The following is a 23,779-nucleotide window of genomic DNA, read 5'->3' as shown; positions in this document are numbered from 1 at the left end:
CAAATAACGAATGCCGCATCTAAACAAATGGAACGGAAGGAATTAATAATAAATGACAATAATAAAAAAAAATTATTATTGTTATTTTTTATTATTAATTAGTTACTTTCCATTCGTTTAGATGCGGAATTCATTATTTCGGATAATTCGTTACTTCAGATAAATTCATATTCGTTAATACGTTCACTAACAGACAAATTTGAAAGGAAATTCCAATACCTATAATTTAATTTTCTACATGGAAAGACAAACTCAGGTGTCAGACCCACACATTCGCAAACGCCGATCGTCCCACACATGTGAGGTATCACCACGAACGTCAGATTCTAGCACCAGACCTCCTCTGTCAATCTAAAGTAGTAACCTGTAAAGGCTTTTAACCACTTAAGGACCAGAAGGACTTACCCCCCTAATGACCAGGCCATTTTTTGCGATACGGCACTGTACGACGTTGTACCCAAAGAAAATTGGCGTCCTTTTTTTACCACAAATAGAATTTTCTCTTGGTGGTATTTGATCGGTTTTAATTTTTTGCGCTATAAACAAAGACTGACAATTTTGAAATAATTTTTTTTTTTTTTTTACTTTTTGCTATAATAAATATCAAAAAAACAAAAAAATGTATTTCTTCATCAGTTTAGGCCGATATGTATTCTTCTACATATTTTTGGTAAAATAAATATTTTTGGTAAAATAAAATAAAAATGTAATAAGCGTATATTGATTGGTTTGCGCAAAAGTTATAGTGTCTATATATATTTATGGCCTTTTTATTTTATATATATATATATATATATATATATATTAATGACTGCGACATTGCGGCGGACAGATCGGACACTTTTGACACTTTTTTTGGGACCAGTGACAATTGTAAAGCGATCAGTGCTACAAAAATGCACTGATTACTATATAAATGGCATTGGCAGGGAAGGGGTTAAGACTAGGGGGCGATTAAGGGGTTAAATGTTCTCTAGGGAGGTGTCTCTAACTGTGGGGGGGGGAGACTGATGGGGAATAGAGAGAGATCGCTGTTCCTAATCACTAGGAACGGATGATCACTCTGTACACCCCTGACAGAACGGGGATCTGTTTGTATACATTGACAGATCCCCGTTCAACTCTCTCTGTGGAGCGATCACCGGTGGCCGGCGGACATCGCTGCCGCACGCATCGGCACGCACGTGCCTGCTTTAGCTCTTAAAGGGACCACCATATCGGTACGGCGATTTGCGGGAACGAGCCGACCTGCTGCAGTATAATGACGGCGACTAGTCGGGAAGTGGTTAAAGTGTCTCCTATGGATAGTAAAAATTATGTTGTTTGCGCATGCCCATGCAACAGCAATAATTTTAAAGCGTGACATGTTTGGCATCTATTTACTCACTGTAATATCATCTTTAATATTTTACAAACAAATTGGTTTATGTATTTTTTGCATTACATTTTAAAAAAAGTGTGTTTTAAAAAACACTGCACAAATACCATGTGACGTAACAAATTGCACAACCCACCAATTTATTCTCTAGGGCCTCTGCTTTAAAAAAGAATATCTAATGTGTGGGGGTTCTGAGTAGACATGTGCAATTAGTTTAGTTCCGAATTCGTATTTTAATTAATTTTGACAAATTTGTTATTTCCGAAATTTCCGAATTTCCGAAATTTAAATTTTGGAAATTGGAAAATTCAGAAGTTTGGAAATGCGGAATTTGTAAGTTCAAATTTTCGGAAAGTTCCGAAATTCAAAATTTCGGAGATTCTAAAATTCAAAATTAGGAAATTTAGAAATTCAGAATTTCGGTAATTTGAAGATTCAAAAATTTGGAAATCCGAAAATAAGTATGAAAATCTGAAAATGCTAAAGAATGAAGATCCGAAAATCTAAAATAGCTAACTAATAATAACTATTAAATTATAGGTATTGGTATTTCCTTTCAAATTTGGTTAGTGAATGTAACGGGTACGAATGTATCCGAAGTTACGAATTATCTGAAATAACGAATGGAACGTAACGATCTAATAATAATAAATTACAATAATAATAATAATAAAACCTTTTTTATTATTATTAAATTGTTCCATTCCATTTGTTTAGATGCAGCATTCGTTATTTCGGATAATTCGTAACTTCAGATAAATTTGTATTTGTTACGTTCACAAACAGACAAATTTGAAAGGAAATTCCAATACCTATAATTTAATAGTAAGTTATTATTAGTTAGAAAAATCTGTAAAATTTGAAATCATAACTTTTTTTTTCAGACTGCCCCATGCTGTCACGTGACAAACACACAAAAAAAATGTGGAGTGTGAGAATGGGGCTTCACTGCAAATTAGCTTTTGAGGTGCGCGGTGATGATACGGAGCGGATATACACAATAATATATTTTGCCTTCCCCCTCCAGCTGTGCGGTGAGCAATGTGAAGAAAGTGTCTCTGGAGTTGGGTGGGAAATCTCCCCTTATCATCTTCACTGACTGCGACCTGGACAAGGCCGTCCGAATGGTGAGACTTTACCATATGAACAGAGCCAGCTGACAGGGGGACAGTTGGGGGTCACCATACACGCTACAGTCTGGCCGTACAATTCCTGTACAAATCAACCTTAGATCTGTGTAATAAGAGGACCGACCTAAACTGTCCAGTTTAGATGCAAATAGGCAGATCCTTGCTCTATATCAGTGATTCTCAACCAGGGTTTCTCCAGAGGTTGCTAGGGGTTCCTTCAGCATTGGGCAGAAAAATGCTGACTATGACCCCAAGAAAACCATCCCTACAGTCAACCATGGAGGTGGAAACATTATGCTTTGGGGCTGTTTCTCTGCTAAAGGTACAGGCCGACTTTGCCGAATTAAGTGGCCAATGGCCAGGTCATGTATTGCAAAATCTTGGATGAGAACCTTCTTCCCTCAGCCAGAACACTGAAGATGGGTCTTCCAGCATGACAATGACCCAAAACATACAAGGCAACAAAGGAGTCGCTCAAAAAGAAGCACATTAAGGTCCTGGAGTGGCCTAGCCAGTCTCCAGACCTTAATCCTATAGAAAATTTATGGAGGGAGCTGAAGCTTCGAGTTGCCAAGAAACCTTAAGGATTTAGAAGAGTGGACCAAAATCCCTCCTGAAATGTGTGAACACCTGGTCACCAACTACAAGAAACGTCTCACCTCTGTGATTGCCATCAAGGGTTTCTACACCAAGTACTAAGTCATGTTTTGCTTGGGGATCAAATACTTATTTTACTCCCTGAACTGCAACTCAATTTATAACATTTGTATCATGTGTTTTTTTTCTGGATTTTTGGTTGATATTTTGTCTCTATCATTTAAAATTCACCTATGATAAAAGTTATAGACCCTTCATTTCTTTGTAAGTGGGCAAACTTACATAATCTGCAAGAGGATCAAATAATAATTTTCCCCACTGTATGTACATGTGTGCAGCCATATTTGATCATTACCTATGCAAGATCTGCTTCTTGCTTTGCAGTGCTGCACAATGATGGTAAGTCACTGCTCCTCCCCAGAATATGAGTTTATAAACCAGCCGCCTCATTGAAAGCAATGCACTCCGTGTTTTACTGATATCTGATCTCACTAGATCAATAATGTCATATACTGCAGCTTACCAGCCCTTAGGTGTGGTGGCTACATTTGTTTTTCTTTTTATATTCACCAGATAATCCTGACAGTAACACATTTCCTGTTCTGGGGTGACAACCCCAAGTCACTGTAGAATATCTTTGGAGCAATGTCATCACGCTAAAACCGGACTATAGAGCACCTTCCCCTCTCCTCATCACCAAAACATAAGGGGAAGTGTTCTATAATTATCCGATGGAGCTGGGAACAATGTAACTGATAACAATCCCTATAGGCAGAGAGAACAGGAAGTTTTTAGCTCACAAGTCTTCAGGATCTTTTCTCTCTCTATCTCTCTTTTTTTCTTTTTTTTTTAACAGATATAACAAAATACTTTTATTGTGTATAACCTCCCAATAATTAAACACCATAAATAAATGTAAATCTAGATGTAAACATGTAAAACTCATATTATTTTATAAGTTCAATGTTAGGTTTTACATGTTTACATTTAGATTTACATTTATTTATGGTGTTTAATTTATTGTATTTGTTTAGATGTATATTTAAATGTGTTAATTTTATGTAATTTATTTAATTCTTCGTTTTAGATTTGCATAAATGTATTTAATTTCTTTAGATTTACAGTTTATATATATATATATATATATATATATATATATATATATATATATATATACATACATTTAGATGTACATGTATTTATTTTATTCTTCTTATTTAGATTTGTTTCATAATTTTTTTTTACTGTAGTTTTAGATCAATGTATTTATATTTAGATCTACATATACATAAACATACATACAAATATAAACATATTGCGTAATTATTATTATTATTATTATTATTATTATTAACGATTTATATAGCGCCAACAGTTTACGCAGTGCTTTACAATGTATAGGGGAAACACAATTACAGTACAATACAAAATGTACAGGAGGGGGTGGTGGTACAAAAGGTAAGAATGATTTGCGGAGAATGATTTGATGGGGGTAATAAATACATACCTAAATATAAACATTTTAATATATGCATAAATTTATATATACAGTATAATACATATATATAATAAACATAATAAAAAAATATACTGTATATGTTACTATTTACGATGCATCTCAGGGCATTACTATTTCGTTTTGTATATATAGACATGTGGGCCGTCAATAAATTTGTTTTCGTTTTATTCTGTTTCGTATTAGAATTTGTATTTCATAATTCGTGTCCGAAATTTCGTATGTTCGTTAACTTTTCGTAACCATTACGAATGTTCGTTATGATGAATTTATCATTATGAGGGGCTCCCACCATCCCTGTGCTGTGCTGACTTCCTGGGTTTTTAACTTTTAGGTTCGTTAACGAACATTCGTAATTGTTACGAAAAGTTAGGAATTTGGATCCGAAATCCGTAAACCAAATTTCGTATTTCGTCCAAAATTCGGAAGCATAGCAATACGTATTTCGGATCCTCCCGAATGTGCGAATTTACGGCCATTCATACGAATTTTCGATTCGTACGAAACTAATCGCACATGTCTATTATGCATTTCTTGTTTTCTTAATGATGTATCACACCACATTAAGGCTAAGCTCACACTTGTGCGAGTCGGGGACACTTGCAAAATCGCTCGTGTTCCCAACTAGCAGGCAAAACATGTCTCTCGCGCGCTCTCAATAATAAATACATAAATATATAAACACAAAAATATATATGTTAATAAATGCATACATGCATATTGATAAATACATTTGGGTTTACATTTACCTATTTTATTTTAGTTATTTCCATTTTTAGATTTATATATAGGAGGCAGAAGGAGTGCAAAGAAAGCATTTGATCCTTCCAGTGACTCCTTTTACAAATCTTATATCTGTATTCTCCTGTAGGGAATGAGTTCCGTCTTCTTCAACAAAGGGGAGAATTGCATTGCAGCTGGAAGACTGTTCATAGAGTCGTCTATTTATGATGAGTTTGTGCGGAGAGTGGTGAGTGACGGCGATAATGACCCCCTAGAAGGGGCGAGTACGGGATTGGAAAGGAGATGCAGACAGTCAGGCTGGGTTTACACCATTGGGAATTGGATGCAGATTTCCGCACTCTCCATCCTGAAGGATCCTATTGTGTGCTTGCAGCTGCCGGCAGGAAGGAGAGGAGGAAAGCCGGGAGCACTGCGGTGGTAGGGGGGCACACAGGGGACCTGGGCAACAGGAGGAAACATATGGTACACAGGGAGGGTGATCGGTGTGTGTTGGTGGGTGGGAGGGGGCAATTACTGGAACCAATCCCCCCTGTATGGCTCTCTGCAGCAGCTGAAAGCCAACAGCAGGGCGAGGAGAAGAAGCCAGCTTTCAGCTGCTGCAGAGAGTCATACAGGGGATCGGTTCCAGTAATTGCACAGGGTATGGTGCACAGGGAGGGTGATCAGTGTATGTTGGGGGGGGCAATTACTGGAACCAATACCCCCTGTATGGCTCTCTGCAGCAGCTGAAAGCCAACAGGAGGGAGAGGAGAAGAAGCCAGCTTTCAGCTGCTGCAGAGAGTCATACAGGGGATCGGTTCCAGTAATTGCCATACCCCCCCCCCGGCCACACCGATCACTCTCCCTTAACACATCCAATCCACCCTGCTGTCCTTTGCCCTATACAGGAAGACCCGTGGTTACCCCCTGTACAATGGGTGTTGTATATCTGCATTTGACATGTGATTGATATGTACCTCAAATCAACAGATTCCCAATCCATGTCTTCACTTTCCAGGTTGAAGAGGTGAAGAAGATTAAGATTGGGGACCCTCTGGACAGGTCTACAGACCACGGCCCTCAGAATCACAAAGCTCATTTGGATAAACTCCTCGAATTTTGCAAAACAGGTGTGAAAGAGGGAGCCACACTGGTATACGGAGGGAAGCAAGTTCCTAGACCAGGTACACCGGTACCAGCTAATATAGTGGACCCAGCATCAGATATGCTTCCATGTATACTCAGTAATGTGTCATTGTAACGCTCCCAGGTATTTATTACCTTTCACGGAGATCCCAGTACCCCCCCCACGAGAGTTTAATCTGCTTTTGTCTCCAGAAGGACAGAACCATCTTAGTTCGGACATCATCCAGGTTCACCATCCACTTTCTGGACTGAGATGACGGCTTAGTGATGACCCAGCAATGTAAATCCTGGTGCTTGTGCAGTTCTTAGAAACATAGAAAAGTTACGGCAGAAAAAGACCAAGTAGTCCATCAAGTCTGCGCTTTTTTTTTTTCTTTATATATTTATCCCAGCCCTTTCCATAAAATGCACAAATGTGAACTACATCCATAGGACATCATGTTATATGGACTGTAGTGTGTTTCTGCAAAACGGAAAACGCAGTAAAAAAATGCATAGGTGTGAACAGGCCTTAGCCCTGGAACAGGTGGCGGCTGCATATTGCTGCCTCTTCCTTTTCTCTGAATAAAACCACAGAGGGAGTGTGCATGCTGGAACTTGCTATTCTACGGCATGGAACGCCAGACTTTTTTTGTTTTTTGTGGTATGTATCCCAAGTGGTTATATTTTGTCTATTGTATTGTATAGCGTTGTCATCATAAAAGAGACCGAGCATTTGGATATATTTTTCATGTTAAGTCCATGCATGCAGTAATGTGTACACGTAACATGCTTAGGTATGTATTACCTCTTATAGAGTTTCCGGAAGGATGGTGTCATCTTTGTTCAGGCATCATCCAGGGTTATCATCTACTTCCTGGAAACCATGTAATCAGAGTCCCTGTGCACTTCTTGGCTGTGTTCACAAATGTCTGACACTGGTCAGATCAAAGTTACAATATTGCTGATCACTGGGGGGGGAGAGGAGACTGAGGAAATGCTTTCTTCTGCCTGCAACAGACTGATGACCTCATTTCAGCCTAAGTAAAGGCACTGAATCGGAGCCCAAGGATGACTTTTTAATAAGAGTTGAAGAGCTTGTTTGATGGCACTCAATATTGTAACATGTTAAGATTTTGTTCATGCAGATTCCCCCTTTAACATGTTTCAGGCACTGGGGGCTGTGGAAGGGTACATGTGCAGCAAGACTTACTACGGGGGAGATTAGCAATTTATGTAGACTGGTGCAATGTATCACAGTACAATCACATGGACGGCTGGCGAGATAAGCGGCACGTGTACTTCAGCTGTGTCTATAACTGATTGGCTGGAGCTAGGCCGTAGGAGCAGAATTGTTTTTTTTGGAAGTCACTGATCAGATATCTGATTCATCTGATGTACCTCCGCCGTGATCGACGTCTCTCCAAAAAATCTGGGTTCAATATCCCGGGATTCACTCAGCGGGGCAGGATGAGTGTTCCTGTCTCTGTGCCAGGAGCGCCATCTGCTGTATTAATTCAGGAAGGGCAGAGGGTCACAGAGCGGCTGGGGACAGAATGTGTAATGTGCAAGGGAGGATGGGCTGATTTAAAGCTAATCTCCCTGCAGAGATCAGATCACCGTTTATTCCAGCATAACATACAGCTAGCATAAGTACCTGAATCTGATTTCATATTACCCTCTTGGAATCCCCGTGATTAGCAACACTCAGACTGGAAGAAGGAGAGGGAGTATTGGGAGCCAGTTCTGGCTCTGCTGGTTCGTTCAGTGCAGGCCGGGAGCGGTGAAAACGCGTACAAGTTAGCCTAGCAGAAGGATGACATCATCTGTGTGCTTATCCAATCACATACAAGCAAAGGGGTGTGTCCTGGACCAGGCTGTACTGCTATACTTCACAGGGGGTCAGGAACATACTCTTCTGTCTGCTAGTGATGATGGATCGGGATCGAAATCACCAGAATTAGAAATTATTTGGCAGCTAATTATCTAATTTATCTAATTATATAATCGATCTATCTATTTATCTAATATATCTATCTAATCGATCTATCTAATTATCTGATCTATCCAATTATCAAATCTATCTAATCTATCAATCTAATTATCTAATGTATCTAATTATCTAATGTATCTAATTTTCTAATCTATCTATCTATCTATCTATCTATCTATCTATCTATCTATCTATCTATCTATCTATCTATCTATCTATCCATCTATCTAATTAATCCATCTATCTAATTAATCCATCTATCTAATTAATCCATCTATCTAATTAATCCATCTATCTAATTATCAAATCTATCTATCAATCTAATTATCTAATGTATCTAATTATCTAATCTAGCTATGTAATTTTCTGATCTATCCAAGTATCTAATCTATCTCTCTATCGATCTAAGTATCTAATCATCAAATCTATCGAATGATCTAATTATCTAATATATCTAATTATCGAATCATCTAATATATCTATCTAATCTATCTATTTATCAAATCTATTTATCTGTCTAATTAGCTAATCTAGCTATCTAATTATGTACTAACTATGTAATTATCTGATCTAACCATGTAATTAATCTATCTATCTAATTTTCTGATCTATCCAAGTATCTAATCTAGCTATCTAATTATCTTATCTAATTATCAAATCTATCTAATGATCTAATATATCTAATTATCTAATCATTCTATCTATCTATCTAATCTATCTAATTATCGAATCTATCTATCTAATCTATCTAAGGCTTTTTTTCTCAGAAAATACAGTAGGCGCGGGTACTCCCAGCTTCTGTGTCACCCCTTGTCTCCACCCCCTACCCACCTCTCAGTACCGCCACTTTTAGAGAATATACAACCAAGTATCGTTTTGTGGTGCAAAGTAATTTGTATGGAATGTGTTAACGATAACTAAAAAAAAAATAAAAAATAGATCCCCTGCAACCAGCAAAAATATATATCCCCCTCCCAGCAACAAGAGATCTGACCAGCAACAACAGATCCCCTGGGCAATAATAAATCCACCCCAGCAACTATAGACCGTCAGCAGCAACAATAGATCTCCCAATGACTTGGATAAATGTATAAATAACGAATGTCGCATTGAAACAAATGAAAAAATTAATAATAATAATGAAACCCTTCCTCAGCAACAATAGATCTCTTAGCAGCCAGCATTAATGAATTCCTCAGCAAGGGAGCATCAGCAGACCCCCCCAGCAACCATAGACTTTCCCAGAAACAATAGATACCTCCCGACAACAATCGATCCCCCCAGCAGTCATCATCAATAGACCCTCCAGCACCCTTCGTCATTATATACATTCAATGCTGGCTATGCTGGAGGTGCCAGAACTGCGTTCCCCCACATCCCTGCTGAGCCCTGACTCTATCTATCTATCTATCTATCTATCTATCTATCTATCTCCACTGTCTCCAAAAGTAAATGGCTGGAGTTCCATTTAATAGGTGCCATCATATACCTTTTAGATTTGCAAAGAGTCTCCTCTGTGCACTGAAGAAGTCCTAGAACTTTCTATTTCCACTGTGATTCTTCCTGCAATCTGAGCTCCAGCTGTCCCCTCTCTTGGCATTGTCGGATATTGAGAGGGGGGGCAGAGTTTAGATTTGGGGTAAAAAATTGAGCTATCTCCACTGCGCTATCTGGGAGCTCCCAGCGACTCTGCGTCAATCTGGAGGGCCCCGCTCAGCTGCATTGTGTTATGTAAGCTCTAAATAGAGACAGGTTGGCAGTGTAGTCTGCGCTCAATAGGATATGGAGACTCCTGCCATTGCTGTCGTGACCATTCCTTTGACTATTCTCTTTTTTTTTTTTTTTTTAGGTTTCTTCCTTGAACCGACAATATTTACAGACGTCACTGATGAGATGTTCATCGCTAAAGAAGAGTCTTTTGGCCCAGTGATGATAATATCCAAATTTGAAGATGGGTAAGGGCAGCTGTGTCACTTGTCTGCTGTGGGGGAGGGGAGGTAGTTGTTTAGTCATGCCTGCTGAAGCCCCGGTGTGAATATTGGACCGCCATTAAAAATCATGGGGCCCGTACAGTCTACCCGATAGACCCCCTCCCTGGAGTCTGCCCATACGTTTTAACACCCTCCTCCTCCCTCGGTGTCTTTTCATAAACTTGAAGCAACTTCCCTCCCCCATCCCGAATGTCTCCCCCCCCACCCACCCTCCATTTGAGTGTTGCCCCAAAATTTTAGGTGCCCTCTTTCCATCCAGTGTTTCCCCATAAACTTTAAGTGCCCCCGCCCCTTCACCAAGTGTTTCCCCATAAACTTTAAGTGACCCCCTACCCAGTGCTGCACTACCCCCACCCACGTGCAGAATACATGCCAAAAATTATCAATTTTCCCCACCCCAATACATTTTGCACCACTATTTATCCAATACACTCTACACAGCCATTCTCAGACAGGGTTCCATGGAACCTGGAAGTTCCATTCAGAGGTTCCTAGAGCTGTGGTTGATTGACCTCCCATCTGATGGCGTCTGTATATTTCCAGGGCCAACAACCCTTGGCATAAGGTGACCAGATTTTTAAAATGGAATCCGGGGACATACTTTTTTTTAATTTATTTTTTACTAGTAATGGCAGCAATCAGCGACTCGTAGCGGGACTGCGATAAAGCCGCGTAGACACGACCGGTTTTCCCATCGGAATAAACTCCAAAGGTTTTTCCGACAGATTTCCGACGGAGTTCCACTGAAAATGTCTTGTCTACACACAATCACACCAAAGTCCAACCGTCTAGAACGCGGTGACGTACAACACGTACGATGGGACTAGAAAAAGGAAGTTCAGTAGCCAATAGCTTCCGTCTCGTACTTGCTTCAGAGCATGCGTCGTGTTTGGTCCGTTGGAACAGCATAGAGAAGAGTGGTTTTCCCGATAGGAAATGATTCAGTCGGAAATATTTAGAACATGTTCTATTTCTAGGTCCGTCAGAATTTTCGAAAAAAAAAAAGTCAGATGAGGCACAAACATGATCGGAATATCCGATTGAAAAGATTCTGTCAGACTTTTTCTGTCTGACATTCCACTCGTGTGTATGTGGCATTAGCGACACTTTGTGAGAACCAGTGACAATAATACAGTGATCGGTGCTAAAAATATGTACTGTCACTGTACTAATAACACTGGCTGGGAAGGGGATAACATCTAGGGCAGTCAATGGGTTAAATGTGTGCCTAACAAGTGTTTTCTCACTGTGGGGGAGGTGATTTTACTAAGGGAAGACATAGATCCCTGTACCTGCTTTGCAGGAACACAGGATCAATGTCTTCCACACTGACAGAATGGTGAACTGCCTTGTTTACATAGGCAGACCACTAGGCGAGTCCGCCGGATCCGCTGATTGGCTCTGATACCCAGAAATGCAGGCACACCTATATATGTGATCATGTGCAGCGTGACCACCCTGCAGCAGTAAATCTGCTATCAGGCGATCGGAAACTGGTTAAGTTATCAGCATTATGATAACTCACAGGCAGGGGGCGCTCTATCATGGCTCTGGCTGGCTCTGTCACAGTGTGTAACATAAAATGGCTGCTGGGTGCTGATTTTGTTAACTTCTGACCAATAAGTGCCCCTCGCTGCCTGTGAGTTCTGATACCATCCATTATGCCAGAGAGACAGACACAGTGCAATGTAGTCTATTCACAGACACCCCCAAAGCACACCTGTGTTGAAGCCTTGAAGGCACTGGCAGCCCCACCATTGGATCTGCTTCCCCTCTATTCCTGCTGCTGGACATCATCAGCTGAGCTCAGCTGCCTCTCTCTGCCCGTCGTCGCCTCCGCCGGCCTCTCGGCCTCTCAGCCTCTCAGGTCTCACTCTCCGGGCCCCGGATACTACTGGGTGGGGAGCGGAGGAAAATGACTCTGCCGGGGAAGGTAAGGAGATAAGCAGGCAGGCGGCTGGCCGGGATTTGAGCCAAGGCAGAACATGTGAGCGGAGCTGAATGGGCATGTGCCGGAAACTGAAGAAATAGTCCATCTGCTCCGACCAGCACATCATCATCAGAAAGGGACACAGATAATGGAAAAAATACACCCCCCTAAGCTAGTAGGAGTGGGGTGTGTAATTCATATTCTGCACTGACTGTCTTCGAAAATTTCCCCAGCTCCTGTTGAAGTCAAATCCGGGGACAAAACCGGGGACAGACTTGGTCCGGGGACTGTCCCCTGAAACCGGGGACATCTGGTCACCCTACCTTGGCAGAGCCAGTGGCATGACACCAATGATCTTTTTTACTATCTGGGAGAGGGGACATTCTGACCACAATATAAGCAGGGTTATCTTCCCACTGACCCCCAATGAATTGGATTTAGTAGGGGTTCCCCAAGACCTGAAAATTCATTCAAGGGTCTCTCTAGACCAGCAATTCTCAACTAAGGTTCCTCCATAGTTTGCTAGTGTTTCCTTGACCTGTGGCTGATTGACCCTCCCATATGATGATGCCTGCACAGTTCCCAGGCCAATGCTACTTGTTAATGTCAGCGGCATGACCCAGATGATCTTTTTAGCTAAGGGGGACATCCTGTCTGCAATGTAGCGGAGGCATCTTCCCACTGACCTCTGATGAATTGGTTTTAGCAGGAGTTCCCGAGATCTGAGGGGAAACCTATTTCATGTTCCTCCAGGGCAGCCATTCTCAACAAGGGTTCCATGGAAACTTAGGGTTCCTCCAGAGGCTACTAGGGGTTCCTTGAGCTGTGGCTGATTAACTTCCTGTCTAATGATGCCTGCAAAGTTTTAGGGACAATGTCACTCGGGTATTACGCCAGTGATCTTTTTACCTGTCTATAAGGGGGCATTCTTGCCAATGGCCACCAATGTTAAGGGCCATTTTTCCCATTGACCATCAATAAATTGGTTTTAGCAGGAGTTCCTCGAGGCCTGAAAAACATTTTTAGGCCGGGTTCACACTATAGCGATGGGGGAACGCCGCAAATCCGCGGCGTTTACCCGCATCGCACACCTCCCGCCGGCAGTTCACACTGCCCTATGCGGACGGCTGGGAGTGTCAATGTTATGTTAATGACACCCCCAGATCCGTCGGCATATCGCAGTGCGATCTGCCGACTCGCACAGGAATCGGATCGCATGGTGTGAACCCCCATGCGATCCGATTCTGTTGCGGACCAAAAAAAGGGTCCCGTGCGAGTTTGCTGCGGGAGCGCTGCGAATTCAGCCATACTATCTGTATGGCTGAACTCGCATCGCTACGGAGATCGGATGTGATTTGCTGTGCGAATCACATCCGGATCTCCCCCCGCAGCGGTGTGAACCGGGCCTAAGGGTTCCTCTGGAGTAAAAAAAAAAGGGTGAGAGTTGCTGATTTAGAGGTTCCATGATAAGTTTGGTATAATAGTAGTCAGCCCACCCTAAAGCAATATTTTATTTACAGGTGAACCCTGTGCACTGAGCGCCTACAGCAACCAATCCAAATCTGTTTTGTTAGTGGGCTAACTAATGAGAGCTGATTTCTGATTGGACACTGAATGCACCTTCTGTCCTTTTGTCATACATGATCACCAGACATCTAACTGACGGTGTGTTCTGATTTTTAGAGACATTGATGGTGTTCTGAAGCGGGCCAATGACACGGAGTACGGCTTGGCGTCCGGCGTGTTCACCAAGGACATCAACAAAGCTCTGTACGTCAGCGAGAAGCTTCAGGCCGGCACAGTGTTCGTCAACACGTACAATAAAACAGACGTCGCTGCTCCATTTGGAGGCTTCAAGCAGTCGGGATTTGGCAAAGATCTAGGTGAGAATAAACATGGTTCTATAATGTATACAAGCAATGGACAGAAAATGGAAACTCTGTCTCTGCAGCAGACATCAGGTCACCTCCACCTCTAGTACATAACTATAGCTCTGAAATCGGCAAAATTCATGCTCCTTGCTGATTGGGGAACTCTTGCTTTTACTTACTAGGGGGCGTGTCTGACCTCTGCGGAGAGACCACTGCTTTCACACAGGGAGCAAGGGTTTCTTCTGTGCAGCATGCTGGCTGGGGACAGGCTTTTTTTTTTTACACCTGGAATGTATTAAGCCTACTTATTTGGGCTTTAATGTTTTAAAAGTGAAGTCTGCCATTTTAAAGGTGTATCGTGGTAATAAGTGCTAAAATCTGTGCGTTCATATACTTTGCCACAACGCATGGCTGTACACTTTCTCTATGTGTGGTGGGTTGCCGTTCCATACATTGTAAATGGCTTCCCAAGACATTGAAAGGTAGATTGCAACACCAACGCATGGCAGTGCACAGCAATGCGCATTCCATGTGTGGCGATGCACTGCATTGTTAAAAAAGGGTCTGCTGCAGGAGTGTATGTACAGGGATCACAGGGTTCCCAATTGTGACCTGGCACCCTGCTACGCCTGGATAGGAGGGCTGCGTCTTGTAGAGGAACTGATCCCCTCCAAGCAGGCGCTGAATGCCTGCTTCCCCTTCCACAGACATAAAACAGCTGCAGGAGGGTAATTGAGGGCATCAATTCCTCCCCATGCCACTCCCGCTGCCTCCCTGTTTCTGTGCTGCTGCCCCCAGGCCCCTGTGTCCTTTCCTGCCTTCTTACAGCGCTGCCGGATTTTCCCCTCCCACCTCTCGCCAGCTGCTGCAGGGGATCTGTCAGGAAAGAGAGCGGGGAAGGGCCCGGTAAATGTGTCATTTAACAGCCCCTTCCTTGTCTTAATCTGGAGTGATCTCTGACTCTATTTTTCCCCAAAGCCCCCTAATGGGGGGGTCCTAAAAAAATGTAAACCTTAAAAGAAATTGTAAAAAAAAAAAAAATAATAATAAAATAAAAAAGTAAAGAGTAAAAAAATAATGAAAAAAGTAAAACAACCAAAATAAAAAAACTACTGACACCAGTGGCGGAACTACCAGGGCCGCAATGGTTGCACTTGCGGCTGGGTTGATGGAGTTCCAACACCGTGGGGGGTAGATGTGTTGTTTACCGACCCCTTCCTTGTCCTAATAAATTGAGTCAGTGATATTTTTAAAAAATGTTTTATTTTTTATTATTCATTCATAGCTGGGGCATAGTACTGTGTTTACTATGCCTCTTTTTTTGAATGAACGGGAATCTCTGTACAGAGCTATTCCTGTTCATTCATTCTGTGTAGCTGAGGCTGCAGAGAAAAGGACTGAAGAATCTGTCCTCAGCCCCTTTCTCTCTCTGTCTCAAAAGTGAGACATCAGGGGTCTGTTTAGACCCCTGATATTTCACATGGGGTCTTAAAAAATAATAATAATTGTATTAAATAAAATGGTTAAAAAAAAAAAAAAATAAGCAACCAAAATAAAAAACTACTGACACCATTGGCGGGAGGTGGTTCATTGTGGGACTGTAATAAAGGGTCCAACAATGGGAGTAAAGGGCCCCAGGATCAGTGGGAAGGGGCCCTTCATGATTTCTTGCATCGGGGCCCTGAAGGTTCTAGTTATGCCTCTGGTCCGGTGCCTACATTCACCGGCAAAATATAAGCAGATGAAACTTTGTTCTGGGAGGAAACCATCATACAAAGGGAAAGCATACAAATTCCATACAACCTGGGAGGGGGGGGGGGGGGGGGGTGTTGGGGGGCAATGGAATGTAGGACCCTAGAACTGAGGCACCTTTTGATTTCGTTTCAGGCCAAGAAGCATTAAATGAATATCTAAAGACAAAAGCTGTGACCATTGAGTACTAGAAGGATGGTGATCTACACAACAGACTGGAGATGCTGTTTCTGGACTGTATCAAATGAACGTTCTTTTTCTGAACCTTCTCCTCCGTCCGGTCTCTCCCACACCTTTTTTTTTTTTTTTTCGCATTTAAAGGCGAAGTAAATTTCTCGATCTCTTCAGAGCTGATATAATCAGTTTGCTTCATTAACAAGACCACCTCAGGGACAAGATTACGGCCAAATTAAATTATAAATGAGATTTTATTATGTATGGATGAATGCAATCGTTTCATGAGGCAGAAGATAACTTAAAGCAGAACTCCAACCATAACTAATAGACAGGTGCACTGGGGAAAAATTTTGTTTTCGTTTTATTCGTTTTTGTTCTTTTTTTTTTTTCATTTTTCGTGTCATTTGATATGATCCCAATGAGTAAATTCGTAAATTCAAAAAATCGAAAATTCGAAAAGCTGAAAATAAGAAAGAAAATCAAAAAAGTTGGAAATAATAACTATTAAATTCTAGGTATTGGAATTTCCTTTCAAATTTGTCTGTCAGCGAACGTAACGAATATGAATTTATCTGAAGTTACAAGTTATCCAAAATAATGAATGCCGCATCGAAACAAATGAACAAATTATTAATTATAATTAAACGTTTTTATTATTATTATTATTATTATTGTTATTAATTTGTTCTGTTCCATTCGTAATTTTGGATAATTCATAACTTCGGATAAATTCGTATTCGTTCCGTTCACTAACAGCCAAATTTGAAAGGAAATTCCAATACCTAGAATGTAATAGTTATTATTTAAGATTTTCGAATTTTCAGGTTTTCGCATTTTTGAATTTTCCAATTTGCATTTTACGAATTACTGAATTTGCGAATTTTCAAATATTCTGAAAAATTTGTTAAACGGTTTTTCGTTAATTTTGGATGTTTCCGAATTAACCAATTTGTCAAAATTTGTTTAAATGAATTCGGAACAAAAAAAAATTGCACATGTCTAATAAATAACTAGATTAAAATGAAAAGCCCCCAAAAAAATAGATAAAATGAACTGGAAACCTTTTGTTGCAATATTCTCTTTTCAATCCAGAACTCTGCCCAGCTGTACTTCTTTTCCACCACTAGATGCCCTCAGTCTGATGGCCACCATTATTCAACCTGGACTGGCTCCCAGCCTGTGACTGGACAGTGAAAGGAGAAGCAGTGCAGTGATCTCATCTCTCTGTCACTCTGCTCTCTCCTTCTATCATCTTGCTTCTTGTAAACACATGAACGGATTGGCTCTTTATGTTGCTTCTCCTTCCCTCAGGCTAAGCTTTGCTATACAGGGACTGATTTTAAACAATCCTTATCTTGGTGTATTAGATTTGTGCACTGAGCCTTAAATACAATTTTTTTTTTTTCAAGTTTAGAGGTCCACTGAAGCTCCGTACACATAGGAGCCTATTTTTTTTTTTTTTTAATTGCTGTGCAAATGTCTCAAGCTTTCACACAGCTGCTGCAAATAATCCTTGCAATTTGTGTAAGATGTTTAAGTTTCAAGGTTGTCAACTCCATCTAGTGGCCACAATGCGCGGTACTTTCTTAAAAATACCCCAATCGGGAAATAACTATATTATGGCCACTAGGTGGAGCTGTTGAACATATAAAGTAAATATAATACACAATGGGAGTTATTTGTGATGGCTGTGCTAATGCTTGAAACATTTTTTCATACACGGACCCACACCTTCTATCCCAAGGAAGAAGAACCACGGAAAGAAGGAAACTTCACTTTTTTTTTTTTTAAATCTTTTTATTACGAATTGAAACTTGATGGAAAAGACATGATCACACAATGTGGAAGTTACACCTGTTCCCCTACCAGGACCGTAGAAAATATTATCTGTTAGTGCCCAGTGAGGACCGGGCTTGGAAAACACTGATCTGCTGGATCTGATTTTTTTCCTATTTCTATCTGTTTTCTATGTGACTGTGTACAATTCATAAATAAATCACTTTATAAAGAATGTCCGAGTGATGTCCATTTATACTTTTGGATATAGCTCCAGTCAATGTATGGCAGGTTAGCCATTTAGCACCTTTGAGCTCTGCATTAACGAAATGTTTAATTAAATATAGTTAATTAAACATTTCATACACTATATACATTGAATACACTATATTACCAAAAGTATTGGGACGACCTGCCTTTACACGCACATGAACTTTAATGGCATCCCAGTCTTAGTCCGTAGGGTTCAATATTGAGTTGGCCCACCCTTTGCAGTTATAACAGCTTCAGCTCTTCTGGGAAGGCTGTCCACCAGGTTTAGAAGTGTGTCTATTGGAATGTTTGCCCTTTCTTCCAGAATGCATTTGTGGGGTGACGTTAGGCATTGATGTGGATGAGCAGGACTGCCTCGCAGTCTCCACTCAAATTTATCCCAAAGGTGTTCTATCGGGTTGGGGTCCGGACTCTGTGCAGGCCAGTTAAGTCAAGTCCTCCACCCCAAACTCCCTCATCCATGTCACCTTGCTTTGTGCACTGGTGCGCAGTCATGTTGGAACAGGAAGGGGCCTTCCCCAAACTTTTACCACAAAGCTGGGAACATGAAATTGTCCAAAATGTCTTGGTATGCTGACGCCTTAAAAGTTCCCTTTCAGGCTTGGGCCGAGCCCAACCCTGAAAAACAACCCCACATCATAATCCCCCCCCCCCCTCCACCAAATTATTTGGACCAGTGCACAAAGTAGGGGCCATAAAGACATGGATGAGCGAGTTTGGGGTGGCAGAACTTGACTGGCCTGCACAGAGTCCTGACCTCAACCCAATAGAACACCCTTGGGATGAAATAGAGCGGAGACTGCGAGCCAGGCCTTCTCATCCAACATCAGTGCCTGATCTCACAAATGTGCTTCTGGACAAATGGTCGAACATTCCCATAGACACACTCCTAAACCTTGTGGACAGCCTTCCCAGAAGAGTTGAAGCTGCAAAGGGTGGGCCAACTCAATATTGAACATTATGGACTAAGTCCTAATGGGATAGCATTAAATTTCATGTGTGTAAAGGCAGGCGTCCCAATACTTTTGGTAATATAGTGTATATAGTTAAACTACCCACATGGCTTCTCCCCACAACATTGCTGACCGTCATAAAATTATTTTTTATACCACAGCTTGCTACCCCTCCAACTTTAATGGGCTGTGCTTAATGCATTCAGCCACTAGAGGGTGCTAGGGTATACTACAAGTACATCAGCATCAATAGGAGAAGACATTGTAACAAAGATGCTGAGGATGTCAGTTACATAATTATCTATCTACTAGGAAACCAGACTGAATTAAAGACCAACTAATTCTTCTGGTTTTCATGTTTATGAGGGGATGTCTATTACATATTTAGTATTTGGGCAGATAAAGGAAAGTATGACAGAAAATAATGGTGTATTGTATCCATCGCAGTCTTTACAGGCTCACTCTGGGTTCATACAGGGTTTCAGTGGCGGCTGGTGCTCAAAATGTTTGCGGGGGGGGGGGGGGGGGGGGCGCAAACATTTTTTGAAGAAAAAAAAAAATCATCAATTGCAGCCACTGTGCCATCAAATGCTTTCACTGTGCCCATCAAAGGCTGCCACTGTGCCAAATGCTGCCACTGTGCCCATTAAACACTGCCACTGTGCCCTCAAATGCTGCCATTGTGCCCATCAAATGCTGCCACTGTTCCAAATGTTGCCACTTTGGCACTGGCTGCAATTGATGGCAAACGCTTCCACTGTGCCGTCAAATGCTGCCATTGTGCCCATCAAATGCTGCCACTGTTCCAAATGCTGCCACTGTGCCATCAATTGCAGCCACTGTGCCATTAAATGCTTCCGCTGTGACCTCAAATGCTGCCACTGTGCCCATCAAAGGTTGCCACTGTGCCAAATGCTGCCACTGTGCCCATTAAACGCTGCCACTGTGCCATCAAATGCTTCCACTGTGCCCTCCAAATGCTGCCACTGTGCCCTCCAAATGCTGCCACTGTGCTATCAATTGCAGCCACTGTTCCCATTAAACGCTGCCACTGTGCCCTCCAAATGCTGCCACTGTGCCATTATTGCAGCCACTGTTCCCATTAAACGCTTCCACTGTGCCCATCAAACGCTGCCACTGTGCCATCAAATGCTGCCAGTGTGCCCATTAAACGCCCCCAGTGTGATGCCCACTTGCTGTCTGCCCGGCACTTACCTTGTCTTGGTGGGGCAGCGGGTGATGGCGTCCTCATCTCCCGTCCTCCCCTCTTGCTGGGCGTCCAATAGCGGCGCCTGTCGTTTCAGCCAATCAGGTGACAGGTAACAGGCCCGAGCACCTGATTGGCGGAGAGGTGGTTTAGTTTTAAGAAAGAAAATATTCATTCGCTTTTCTAACACAGCTGAGGTCACCTTTTTTTGAAGCCCATGGCTCTAATCAGGTGCTTCAAAAATACCCCCTGGCGCTGGAATTCAGGGGTCGGGCGCCTAAATAGGGGGTGGCAGTGGCGGCCATAGATAGATTCATGCAATGCATGAATCTATCTAAGGTGATAGAGGGGGTGGCCAGAGAGGGGGCGGACACACCGCCAAGGGTGTACTAAATTGGTGGATGGCGCTACCATGGCCCAAAAATAAGAATCTTCACCAGCACACCTTGGTATAGTAATAATCTTATCCTTTATTCACCTAAAGTAACAGACATCACAAGCCGATGCCTCGGGACCTGGCAAACACTGTAGCTGCTGACTTTTAATAAGGGCACTTATCTATCCAGTGAGCCCGCGATGTCGCCCCCCCCCCTCCCCCCCAAGGCCGATCCATCCATCGGATCGGGTGCCGGCGCCGCCATCCTAACTAAGGGAAACAGGCCGTTTCCTACTACGCATGCGCGAGTCGCATGGCGCTTTGTGAATGGCCGGCTGTGTTCTGGGACACACACAGTTCCCAGAACACAGCGTGCCCCATTCCCCAGAAGACAAAATGAGGAGGAGAACAATGAAGATCACCACAGAGTAGGAAGTGGCATATTAGGACAATCTGCCTAGCAACAGCCATTTCTGGTAAGTAAAAAAAAAATGTTTTTAATTTTTTTTTTTTTTGCATAGAGTCAGAAAACACAGGGGGGAGGCTTTCACAGTGACTGATCACTCTGATAGCCAATCAGAGGCTATAACAGCGATCAGGTGACCCAGAATCAGCAGTTCCGGGTCCCGATTGTTATAACGGGGCCCATGGGTCTCAGAGACCGTCTGCGCGCTCCCATCACAAAATGAGATATGCAAATATGTAGCCCCACGGAAAAAAGCCCAGTCCAGTGGGGTCGCATATTTGGGTACGGTCGGCGTGTAGGGGTTAATAACAGATCCTACCAGCTAAAGTGCACTTTTGAATTTTGCGTGGCTGTGCACATGGCGCACTGTGTGGAAATCTTGGCGTGGTTAAATTATGCTAAATATTGGGCATGGCTTAATAGATTCTGAGCCTTCTTACGTACAGAATATATATACCACACGTATACTGTACATTGCAGTCCTTTAACTCACAAAATACACCTTATAGTGGCAAAAATAAGAGTCCTCCAGACACACCTAAACCTCAGCACAAAGGATTACGTTAAAAAAAAACACTTCAATACCGGTCACTTACACACCTTCCTGCCCAGGACATTTTTCAGCTTTCAGCGCTGTCACATTTTGAATGACAATTATGCGGTCATGCTACACTGTACCCAAACTAAATTTTTATAATTTTCTTCCCACAAATAGAACTTTCTTTTGGTGGTATTTGATCACCACAGCGTTTTTTATTTTTTGCTAAACAAACTAAAAAAGACAGGATTTAAAAAAAGGCTTTATTTCTGTTATAAAAAGTTTTTCTCCTTCACTGACTGGCACTGATGAGGCAGCACTAATGGGCACTAATAAGGTGACACTGAAGAGCACTGACAGTTGTTACTGATGGGGCACTGATTGGCACTGTTATGGGCACTGACCAGCGTTGCTGATGGGGCACAGACTGCCATCTGATGGGCTTTGATTTGCATTGTTGTGGCACATTTGATGTGGGCTGTGCTGATAATCAATGTGCTGATTATCAGCGCAGACCCCTGACAGGGAGAGAAACCGATCAGCTCTCCCTGTCACCGCCAACCGAAGAAAGCCGCTTACCGGCACTTCCTGGTTCACGCTGTGATTGGTCACAGCTGATCACGTGGTAAGGAGCTTCTGTCAGAGGCTTCTTACCTACAGTAGATTGGAGTTGTGGTGTGTCAGACTGACACACAGCAACACCGATCGTCATGCTGCACACCCCCGCCGGATCTTTATCCTGAAAGATCTCATATGATGTCCAGTCAGGATAATGGAACCACCGCCTGGCCCTCATTCTGCTTTAGGCCGGGCGGGAAGTAGTTAAAAAATTTAAACTTTTGAATTCCTTCCACCTTGTGACCCCTTGGATGGCCTTGGTACCCTGAGTACTGGCAGCAATGCTTTTTTGCACATAGAGAATACACAGCTGCTGAGTGGAGAGAGCTGAGCTCTGGGAGTGCAGTGCAGTCATTATTGGGGGTGCTGAACTGGCAGCAGTGTATAGTCCTTGTACTCACAAAATACACCTTAACTACAGTGGCACAAATAAGAACTCTCCAGACAAACATAAACCTCAGCACAAAGGATATTTTTTTTTTAAATTTAAACTTTCATTCCTCCTGCCTTTTGGCCCCCTAGATGGCCTTGGTACCCTGAGTACTGGCAGCAATTTTTTTTGCACGCAGCGCAAGTGGAGAGAGCTGAACCCTGAGGGTGAAGGGGGATTAACCTTCCCTAAATACAGTGGTAGCAATAATGGGGGGGGGGGGGTGCAGAACCAGCAGAAGTGTACAGTGGTGCTGGGATGATAGGTAAAGGTGAGCAAGTGTCTAAGAGTCCTAGGGAGTGTGGACTGGGAAGTGTAGATCCATTAGCAGTGTGCAGTGGAGCTAGGACTGGTAAGGGCGGGCATGTGTCGTGGAAGCTGGAAAGAGTGTGGATTGGGAGGTGGTGAGCCGACAGTGGAGGGTGATCTTTGCTGAGAAGCTAGAAAAAAGTAAGGATTAAATACCTCTTGACCTAGCGGCTGTGAAAGAGGGTAGCAGCTTTGGACTCAGGGATTTGGTGGGTGGGTGGGCTTCACAGCCTTAAGTGTCTTTAGCCTCCACCATGCTCTCATCACAGAGGTGTATGCACGGGCTATTGAGTGCCACTCCATGGCATGTGTGCTGGTAGTTACAACACCTGCTATAGACACAAGGAGGTCTATTCATTAAACATTTGTTGGACCAACGTCAAAAGCATTAATGCAAGCAGGATGAAATTTCACTATGTAATACTTTAATTCCTGTATCATCATCCCCATCTAGTGGCCAAAATGTGCTATAGTTTTAAGAAATAACTCAATGAGAAAAAATACCCACTCTAACAGCTAGATGGAGCTGATGATACAGGAATTAATTTTATGAAAATACATGGAAATTTTGCTCCTGTGCATGAATGTTTTATAAATGGACCCCAAGGTATCCCTTCTACTAGAAGATAAATGCACATTTGAAGACAATG

The 23,779-nt window shown here is 42.3% G+C and overlaps 1 protein-coding gene across 2 annotated transcripts in view; it reads left to right on the top strand.

Moving 5' to 3' along the window:
* The window catches only part of LOC143927595 (cytosolic 10-formyltetrahydrofolate dehydrogenase), a 62,501-nt gene extending 45,774 nt beyond the window's left edge, over positions 1-16,727 (top strand). The window contains exons 18-23 of one of the 2 annotated variants that reach the window (XM_077451749.1): positions 2,406-2,505; positions 5,493-5,591; positions 6,363-6,474; positions 10,312-10,417; positions 14,067-14,266; positions 16,142-16,727. In XM_077451749.1, coding sequence (XP_077307875.1) covers positions 2,406-2,505; positions 5,493-5,591; positions 6,363-6,474; positions 10,312-10,417; positions 14,067-14,266; positions 16,142-16,197 — 673 coding nt within the window. In that variant the 3' untranslated portion in view covers positions 16,198-16,727. Of the gene's footprint in view, positions 1-2,405; positions 2,506-5,492; positions 5,592-6,362; positions 6,529-10,311; positions 10,418-14,066; positions 14,267-16,141 lie in introns of both variants that reach the window. The other variant, XM_077451748.1, reaches the window with a different exon arrangement.
* Positions 16,728-23,779: the final 7,052 nt, after the last annotated feature.

The sequence above is a fragment of the Lithobates pipiens genome, unplaced genomic scaffold, assembly GCF_037356315.1.
Source record: "Lithobates pipiens isolate NorthernLeopardFrog02 unplaced genomic scaffold, aLitPip1_a1.2 Scaffold_23, whole genome shotgun sequence".
In the NCBI taxonomy this organism is placed as follows: Eukaryota; Metazoa; Chordata; class Amphibia; order Anura; family Ranidae; genus Lithobates; species Lithobates pipiens.
Note: the sequence above shows the minus strand (reverse complement) of the source record. Positions and strands in the feature narration are given on the sequence as shown.